The sequence below is a fragment of the Papaver somniferum genome, chromosome 11 (assembly GCF_003573695.1).
Source record: "Papaver somniferum cultivar HN1 chromosome 11, ASM357369v1, whole genome shotgun sequence".
Taxonomy (NCBI): Eukaryota; Viridiplantae; Streptophyta; class Magnoliopsida; order Ranunculales; family Papaveraceae; genus Papaver; species Papaver somniferum.
The window spans coordinates 54,771,311-54,781,385 of NC_039368.1; the positions used below are offsets into that span (position 1 = coordinate 54,771,311).

Below are 10,075 nucleotides of genomic sequence, written 5' to 3' on the forward strand. Positions count from 1 at the left end.
CCCCCCCCCCCCCCCCCCACCCACCCCCCCATTTTGAAAGACATAATTCTTTATTTCCTCATCAGTTAGAGGTAAATTCAGAAAAGAGTTGTCTTCATGAGAAAATTTTATGGGGAGGTCAGCAAGGATTTCATCTTGAAATTGTTGAGGATGAGAAGAATACAGGTTTTTGAAATAATTTATAAAGGAAGTTCCAATACTGTCTCTATCAGTTAGAATAGTATTTGTGGAATCCTTTTTCCAGATAATAGCATTTCTTTTTCTCCTAAAGAGGGTAACTCTATGAAAGTAGAGTGAATTCCTATCACCTTCCATGAGCCAAACCTCCCTGGACTTATCCTTCCAATAAAGTTCCTCTAGATTGTAGAGGTATTCTAGTCTAGCCTTGAGTCTAGAGGTGGTACTAGTATCAGTAGGATTAGAAGCCTGGACCTCAGCCAAATATTTTGGTAGATATATTATTTTGAATATTGCCAAAAGAAGTTTTATTCCAGTCCCTAAGGCATTTTTTGGTGTTTAAAAGCTTAGCTTTTAATTTATATGCAGGAGAACCTACCACATTAACAGACAAAGAATTAGCAATAATATCTCTACAAGTAGGATCCTCAATCCACATAGCCATGAAATGGAAAGGCATAGGAATACAAACTTCCTCGTAATTGAAACGAATATGCATGGGGCAGTGATCAGAAGAGTCTCTAGGTAGGTTATTAACACACAGTTTGGGGCAAAGGTCCTCAACAAATTGATTTAAGAGACATCTATCTAATCTTTCAAGAATTAAATCAGGACCCTGTTGCATGTTAGACCAAGTAAATCTAGGACCATAGAAACCAGGATCATGCAAGTTGAAAACATAACAGAAATTTCTAAGATGTAGGAAATCAGAATCATCAACCTACAACCCCCATTTTTATCTTCAGTTCCCAAAAGAGCATTAAAGTCGCCTATAAATAAAACTGGTTCATCTAAGGGAGCATTGGATTGTTGACATTGTTGTTCCCAAAAAAGCATGTCTCAAGCTACTGTTTGGTTCACCATACATAAAATGAATGCGACAAGTTTTGAGTGGATGATATTAGTGGATGTGACATAGATGCCCCTCAAGCTAAAAAGATACAATGTTAAGTTGAATTTCCTTCTTCCAAGCCAGAACTAGACCACCGCTCCTACTAATGCTAGAAATATTGAAAGTGCGGGAAAATCTCGTATTTTATAATTTCCTAGCAGCCAAATCTTTGTTCATTTTTGTTTCAGACAAGAAGATTATGTCAGGGTTGACATTTTTACATAGCAAGCTGAGTTCCTTGTTTGCAGTCTTTTTTCCTAAACCTCTAATGTTCCAAGCTATCAAGTTGACATTACTGACAGGAAAATGATTTATGGGAGTAGTTGTAGTATGATCAATTAAAGGGGGTGAAGGGGTAGAATTTACCTGAGTGGTGGGAGTAGACCCGCCACCAAGAGAAGCACTGGTTGTATCACCACTTTGAGAAGTATCTTGGGAGGAATTGAGATTAAAAGTAGCAGCATTGAGATGAGAATTATTGCTGACACCATTGTTGTTTGGAGAATTATCATCAGGTACATTATAGCTCCCATAAGAATCAATTAAAGGTTGGGTATTGAGAGAAAAATTAGAAAGGTTGATGGCAGGTAGTTCCCCCAATTTGGTAATTGGAGGACACAATTGTGCATAGTCAGGTTCAGTAGTATCTTGTTCTTCTGGGATAACCACTAGACTAGCAAGACTTGAATTGGCTCTAGTATGTTTCCTCAAATCATCCATGGGATTGATCTTTCTTTTGAGAATGGATAAAGCATCATGTTCAGCTGGGTTAAGATCTCCTCTGGTTATCATAGGATTGAGACTAGGAACAGTAGCAGTTTTGAATCTCCTTGACGAGTTCGAAGTTCGAATCGGTCCATCGATAACCGGTTCAGAACCAGTGATAGAATCTTTAACAGTAACATTCTGGGTATTAACCTGTTTGTAAATGATTGGTAAACTGTTATTTTGCTGAGTCAAGTTTTCCTGAATCGGACTAACATAAAAAAATCTTCAAAGAAGTAGATCGGTTGACAAAAGGTCACATCTGAAACATATTTGTTAAACCTTTCTGGGAAGTATTTTCCATATGTTGATCATTTTTCTTAGCTTTTCCTGTGTTGCATATGAGAGCAGTAGTAGACTCAACTTGAGTATCTGGCACAATATTCGTCTGTTGCATGATGGTGTCATCTATTGTTGTGGAAGTAGATGCAACTTATTTGTTTACTGGTGGTGATGGCATCATAAGCCTTGAGACAGCAGGGAAAACATATTTGTTGCTAGAAGATGCAGTCTCCTTAATGGCTTTCTGTTTCAAATTCCAAGCTGGACAGTTGGCATCCTTATGATCAAGAACACGACATGAAGTGCAGAAATATCTTGGAACCTTCATGAATCGACACTCGGTGAGGAAGGGTTGAGTTCTTCCACTGGTAAATAGTGGGATGCCTACTAGTAAAGCTTTTTGTACTGTAATTCTGACACACACCTTGACATTCTTCTTTAAAGGATGATTTCCAAAAGGCTCTCGAGCTTCAATAAATTCTCCCATCTTAAAAGTAAGCTTCTGCAGATCTTCAAATTCAGTACATTCTTTAGGAATATTACACAAAATAAACCACATTAGTTCTTCAGTAAAGGAGAGTTGATGATTTGCTGGCCATCCCTCTGTTGGGACAACTTTTAGCACCATTAAATTCCTACAAACAAACCAAGGTCTCTGTGAGTTGATTCTATTGAAATCATCTTCAGCTAAGAAACGTATAAGAACTTTATTGCACAATCCACTAAAGGTTGTGACAGTGGGAGATTGAGATAGAGGCCATTAGTTACAAATATAGAAGCGGGTTGAGGAAGTAGGAACTAGAGTTTCACAACATAAGTATCCTACCATGCACCACTTCCAATTACTCTCAAACTCAGCTAGAATGACATTTTTATCAATGAAAACTGGATCAGAAAGTGTAGAAGGTAATGTTAGCTTTTCAGCCATTTGGGTAGACATATTTTAAATTTCTTGGTTTATTATTTGAGGGTTATCAGGTGGATTTGAAGTATTCATTTGAAAATTAAGCTGGATATATATGAATAAGGATTGATAGAGGTGAGAGACACGGAAAAAGCATATAATATGAAGGTGTATAGAAAGGAAACTCTTACTTAAAAAGGGAATGAGAAAACTGATGAAGTTTTTTTGGTAAAAGCTCAGATGACTTATGGTGTAAAGTAGTTGTTGTTATGCTGCTACCTCCCCGTTGGAGACAGGAAGCACCATTCGACTTGTCCCTTTCTTTTCCATATTTTGTACTAGATAGTATTGTTGGGATATTTGTACACACATGAGGTATATGACAAGAGATCCAAGTATGGACAAATACCATGATCCTTTGTAAACTTTCCAATGATATATAAATTTGATACGTAAACATGATGAGATTAGAGGTTGGTGAATCATAAATGAGTTTGTCTTTTTTTAGATGGACATAGATATGATTATATAAGCTGTCAAGAACAATAATGGTAGTGGTGTTACAAAATAGGTGATGAGGATTGAGGTAGTAGAATTGGAGGAAAATTGAATATGGTGGTTTATGGTTTTGGTTGGTGATTTTCCTTTTGGTGGTGGATATAGGTTTAATGGCTGTGCTAGTTTTGGGGATAACCCATCTGGCAGACATGTCCCAAACCGCAATGGTGCCTCTCAACTGATGCTGCATTCTTCTAATCTGCATAAAACACGAAATTTTAATTAGACCCCAAAATACGTTGTGATAGTTAGATGACCAATACTCCTCTTGAAGGCAGTTTCATAGGGAGTTATTGCTAATGAAGCGGTTAGGTATTGAAAATAGGGTTTTATATGGTAATTATGATGTAGAAATTGAAGGGAATACGCATGGCTTTGAAGAGACGTGAATAACCAAGCGACGGGACAGAAGAGTGAAGGTTTTTATGATTTGTATTAATATGTAAAGGTTATTAATATATAGAGTATATCAATCAGTTGTTTGTTTGATTTTTTTTTTTTTTAATATACGGGTTTCACCTATAACGATTTACAGGTTTATCTTAAATTGGACTGGTTTATATGATATATCGGCGAAATATCAGATATCCTATGGAGCGATACGAGAAGCAGTATATCGGCGATACGGTATCTTCCCGATAATATCGGCCGATACGAAATTTTTACGATAATCCGGTATTTTAAATTAGTCGTTTTAGGTAAAGATTAAGGGTATTTTCCCCATAATATCGGTCGATATCTATAATGACTCGTATGATTTTGATTAAAATTGTAATATCCTTGTTTAATTATCATTTTAGGTAGTAAACTTTAAAGTTGTTGAAGTTTACTCCCCCTGTTTTAAAATAATAGGCTGGTTTCATGTAATTTGTACATGAAACAAGCCTACTTTTTTGAAACGTAGGTAATAATAATCACTTTAGGTAGTGAACTTTAAAGTTATTGAAGTTGCTCTTTTGTGTTTTTGATAAAATTAATGGCATCTATTATAACAGAAAATGTTTGTTATAAAATTATAGTGTTAAAATTTGGAACCGATATATTTCAACGATAATATCTCCGATATAAATCGTACCAGTGTATCGGTCCCGGCCGAAATAAACCGATATCTGATATTAACTACATTGGTTGGTTTGGACTCCCTCAGCTCTAACAAAAAATACAAGCAAAAAAAAGAAAAACTACACGTCAATCACGCATCTGTAACAACTCTGTTCCCCTGCATGGGAGTGTTAACTGCCCTTGTATCTGTCATCTTTAACGGCGTGCAGCTGTACATCTTCACTCATGACACACATCTCATTTTTCGTGGGTTGTTGCCAACGTCAAGAAGGCGACTACAAAATGAACAATGGTCCTTATTCTCCCATGCGGTATGGTATGTCACAGCGCTTACTGACAGGGCAGAATAAAGTATACTTTAGGTTACGTTGAAGCGTATGCTAGACCTAAAGAGGAATAAATCCTTCTCTGCTACGTTTGGAGCAAGTCCAAACTCCAACGTCCTTCCGCAGCCTCAACCAGATTACAATTAACGAAGTCCAACAACGCCTTCCCGGAACCCCGATTGAATTACACCTGTAAAATTAACGCGTTCCATAAAATAGTTGGTCGGCCCTGGATGGCGGTTTTAGACAACAGGGTGAACCTCAAATTCTAAAATCCCATGCCAGGTTGCTCCATTTTTGTTTATATATGTCTGATGTACCTTGCTTCATCATTCATATACACAATAAAAATTAAAAATAATGTGTACAGCCACCCTTTGGTGACTAATAAGACTTGGATTAACAAATCAAATAGCACAATATCTAGAAGATTGGTATTTAGATTATTTTCATGTGTGACAATACTGTAAATGTGTTTTCCGTAGCGAGACAATTTGGAAAATCAAATCAAAGTCCATTGTTTCTCGGTGCAACGACAATTCTACATGCACCTAACAGTCGCACCATGGGCAGACCCCTTCTTACTCATTAATTGGAGCAATATATTAGTAGGAACTAGGAAAAGAAGAGTAAATAATATTTGGGTTTTGTTATCTTGTTCAATTGTCCGTATAAGAACTGTATGCAACAAAATTTGGCCAAAAACTGATTTCATTTCTCCTATTGTCATATATTGGAATCCGAGCTGGGATTGCGATCTCTCGCAACTTTGATGGCCATATTGATAAGATACAGAAAACGCCTAATTCTGCAATGTCAACCTCAAGAGCTGAAAGGATTCCAACAGTAGTAGCCTGATGAGACCTCTTTTTTCCCTTTCCTTCACCTACAACATGAAGGAGTTTGGCTTTTGCCCATATCTCAGTATCTAAACACAGAAAGAAAGAAAAAATCCTTATTTGATCCAGATTATGAATGAGATAGAAACAGATACCAAAAGTGGCTATGAAATTCTTGCTCGCCATGTAAACAGAGAGAGAGGAGCTCCCAAGCTTTCTTCTGTTTTAACTGCTGCTGCAAACATCCACTCCTCTCAATATGTATTACAGCAAAACTAAAACAATTTATGCAAAATAATACTTCATAGACATCAAATTCCACCTTAGGAAACAAATCCGTTTACATTCAATCCTCGTAGATAACTATTATTATCCACAAACAAAATCAAATAACAACCACAAAAGTATAAATAAAATACACACATAACTAAAATAAACATAATTGTTCATGAAATTATTAAGAACACTAGGAACTGAAAAACAAATTATCCATTGATGTCTACAAATTGTCGGTTTTAAAGCTTCAGCTTTGCTTCCCTGAACAAGAATCAGAAGCCATTAAAACCCTCCAAAAAGAAAAAGGAAAAAAACAACTAAAAAAGACAAAGCTAAAGACCGTGTTAGGATTATAGAGGTTCCTTATTTTGTTCTTCTTCTGGGTCAACAACATCAACCACAGAGAGGAAACCTTCTTCTCTCCTCCATTGTCAAAATTATTAGACAGAGAAAAGTTAGCAAACAAAATATATGATCGAAATTGAAAATAATAGAACCAAACCCTAACCTAACATCATAGAAGTCATGTATACAGATATTTGTACAGACAGCATATTCAAGAGATAAAGAAAGATTAAATCTCTAGAAAGTTCTGTACATAGGAGGAGGAGGAGAAGAGACTTACTTCATCGAAGAGAGTGGAACTGATGATTATAGTAACCTAAACCCTAAGTTTAATCACCATCTCCAACACTCTTCTCAGAACAAACATCTCCAATTCCTTCGTTGTCAGAAGCTTCATCGTTGTTATTCTCATCTTGTTGTCCACCAACAGCAGCACGATTTCCACCATTTTCCAAAAACTGTAAACGCATCCTTAAATCAGCTAATTCGGACTCCATTAAGAAAAGTCTTTCTTTCAGTGTTAAATTCTCTTCTTCCAGCTGAGCTATGTGCGTATCTTGATCATCAACTCGATTTTCTAACAAATTTGAATGATGTAGTTCACTGCTAGAATTAGGGTAAATCATTTCGAATCTGCTTAAATCATGATCTAATCTTCTTTCCACTTCAACATGTTCTTCAACATCACTTTCACTTGATCCACCACCTTCAACATCTTCATCGTCGTCGTCAACACCACCACGGCCAGGCGAAGAAGAAGATCTAAGACGAATTAAACCTTTCATTGACCCATAACCATCTACACCCCATTCCTCTTTAGCCATATCAACTAAAACCTCTCTCGATGGTGAAAATATTGGTGTTGGTAAAACTGCAGGTGTTACAGGACAAGGTGATACAAGTGACGCAATTCCCCCTGATTTTTTTGCTCTAATTAGAAATGAAGTTGTGTTCCTTGGAGCAAAAGGTGCAAATCTATTATGCTTCTTTTTTGGATAAAACCTACGAGCTTTCAATCGATTTTGAGACTGTAATTCATTAAGAGTTGGAGGTATATAACCTCCACCACCACCACCAGAACCTCCGCTCACACCACCGCCACCACTCCATTTATTATCCATACTTTTTTTCCCTTTCCAGTTACTTCGTGGTTTCATAACTGGGAAACCACTAGCACCACCGACTCCAGGCCTTTGTAAACTATGAAATTTCATCGGATCTTCAGGAAGAGGAGGTTGTGGTGATGGAATTTGATTCCAACCGCCATAACTACGATTCATCATCATTTGTGACTGATTGATCGTTTTTGATTGATCGCTATTCATTAAACTGGACGACAACAAATTTAAATTTAAGTACTAAAAACGAAACCCCTAAAATTTCTCACCGAATAAATGTAAAAAATTAGGGGAAATTTGATAATACTCAAAATTAAAACCAGATTTCTTCAATTATCACAATCAATTTAATTATCAAACAACAAGATAAAAGAAAAACAAAAGGATTCTTCTGGTATGTAAAATCAGATCAGATCAGAAGAAACCCTAGAAATTTTGTCTTTCTACGGTCACTTGATAACAACAAAATCAGATCAGATCTAATAAATCCCTCTTTTCAAAATTCTGCGGAAGATTGTTCAATTGATTTTTGAAACCCTCTTTTTCTCTCTGGTTATAGTTTTCTTGTTCTTTCTTGTAATGGAAAGACGGACGCTATGCAAGTGGTTATGCGGTACCAGAGGGTAGTATTTATAAGGAGAGAGAATGAAAAGCGGATTCAATCAACGGCTTTCATTTCCGTTTCAGAATTGAATGAATGAGATCGATTTCTTGTAGGTTTCGTTGGCTTTGGAGTAATTTAGTTGAGATCCGGATTCTTTTATGCATTTTGGGTCCTAAATACCCCTATATAATTACAAAATTAATACTACGTCCCTGCTTTGCTTTCCATCTCTGGATATTCTATTTGCACCCAGATACTTTTTCTACGGATACACCCAATTTGAATTGTTTGGCACTTACTCTAAAATGTATTGCCATACTCTGCCATAAATGGCATTGGCGGATGTAGGAATTTACGTTTAGTCCCAAAGTTGGTGGGCTTTAGATATTTTAGTCTTGCCATCTCAAGCCTAGTACACAAAGATCTAAATAAACCAAATATCGTACAGGTCAATTCTTTTTCGACCGATTCAGTCCAAACCCAACTTTTTCTTGGGTAAAAATACCCCACAGCCAAATGTTCTTCGTAATTCAGTTTTCAGTTTTTCATTTTCGTTTCATTGAAACAGCTCTCCTGGACTAAGAAAAATACCATAAAACAAAATATCTTCGTTTCAATGAAGTTTCAATTTTCAAACCTAATCATGATAATCGAACAACACTGGATTCATCTTCGAAAAATCTAAATCGTCGTCATCAGTTTCTTTTCTCGAATATTAACTCAAAATCGATAAGTTTTAGCAAATCAATTTGAAGATTTCATCATCTGGAAGCGATTTTAAAGATGGGAACATGTTCTTATCATTTAATTTGAGTTAATCTCCCTCCCTTATATAGGAAAGCAAAGAGTGAAACTCTTTAAACTCCTCTTCTTTTTTATCAGATTTGAAGATTTAGAGAAATAATTTTTGTATTGGTTAATAGGAAATGGAGTTCATAGAAAGATTACGGTTATGTTTCCCGTCGAATCTGCTCTCCTGATTTGATTTCTCAAGTTGAAGACGTCGATGTTCCTGATTTCCCTCGTGGTAAGATTTTATTGTTTTCTTAACTACACCATCAGTACATATGTTTTACTTGTAATTGCAATTGTTTTGCATTATTGAACTGCGTTTGTAGGAGGAGGAAGTACTTTGAGTAAGCAGAAAAAAAAATACAGGTGAAGATAATGATTTTGGTGATGACATTTCTGGGAAACTACTAGACATACAAATAGAATCACCTTGGAAGGTAATAAACTCAGGAAATTATTTTTTTTCAAATAGAATCACCTTATTTGATATATTCATCATAGACGCCGTTAAATGTACATTAGTTTACGTAAACATGGGTACGATAGTGGTTTACGCCTCTAAGAAAATTGAAATGGATGTAGCTAGTAACTATGTGAAACCATGAAATGTTGTATTTGTAAACGTACATTGGTTTAAGTAGGTAGTTAATTGTTGTAGTGACATTTGTTCTTACACGTACATTGGTCTCATAGGCTCCTAAGTCCTAACCTCTTAACTTTGGTCGAAAAAATATTATTTATGCTTTCGGTGATCACGGTCTTTAAGTTGATTATTGTTCTCATTAGTTTTCCTTTGCAGTATCATCTTATTTCCAATAACAATCACTTGGTGGTTTATTCATTTCGTGGATGTCTTTTTGTCTCCAATTAATCTATGCTCATCTTTCAATTAATTCCCATTTTGCGTAGAGTTTGGGTTTATTTTACTTCTGTCAGTTTTGCATTTCTCTCATGGAGTGGGTTTGATATGTTGCATAGGCTATGATATATGGTAGAAGACCAATGCCAACAAGAATGTCAATGGTGTTGATGGGTCTGCCAGGTGGCTGAGTTGTTAATTGTCTTCAGTTCCTGAAATAGTTCAAAATTCTCGCTGCCAGTTTTTTTTTTTTTTTTTTTTTTTTTTTTTTTTTTT

The 10,075-nt window shown here is 36.0% G+C and overlaps 1 protein-coding gene across 7 annotated transcripts; it reads right to left on the reverse strand.

Moving 5' to 3' along the window:
• Window positions 1-5,464: 5,464 nt before the first annotated feature.
• LOC113321891 lies at window positions 5,465-8,154 on the reverse strand. Of its 7 annotated transcripts, none has more exons than XR_003346906.1 (3): window positions 6,707-8,154; window positions 5,961-6,037; window positions 5,465-5,852 (listed from the first exon to the last, which is right to left on the reverse strand). XR_003346906.1 is itself a non-coding variant. In XM_026569841.1 (2 exons), exon 1 carries the CDS (start codon window positions 7,749-7,751, stop codon window positions 6,756-6,758), a length of 996 nt encoding a protein of 331 aa, XP_026425626.1. In that variant the 5' UTR covers window positions 7,752-8,154; the 3' UTR covers window positions 5,465-6,037; window positions 6,707-6,755. The 7 variants fall into 7 exon arrangements, 3 of the variants coding, with proteins under 3 accessions (XP_026425626.1, XP_026425625.1, XP_026425628.1); XR_003346905.1 differs by having other exon boundaries at window positions 5,465-5,873; XR_003346904.1 differs by having other exon boundaries at window positions 5,961-6,040.
• Window positions 8,155-10,075: the final 1,921 nt, after the last annotated feature.

What these genes read in the sequence shown, in the direction of transcription:
- LOC113321891 (XM_026569841.1), bottom strand. Translation starts at nt 7,751, where the DNA reads ATGAATAGCGATCAATCAAAAACGATCAATCAGTCACAAATGATGATG.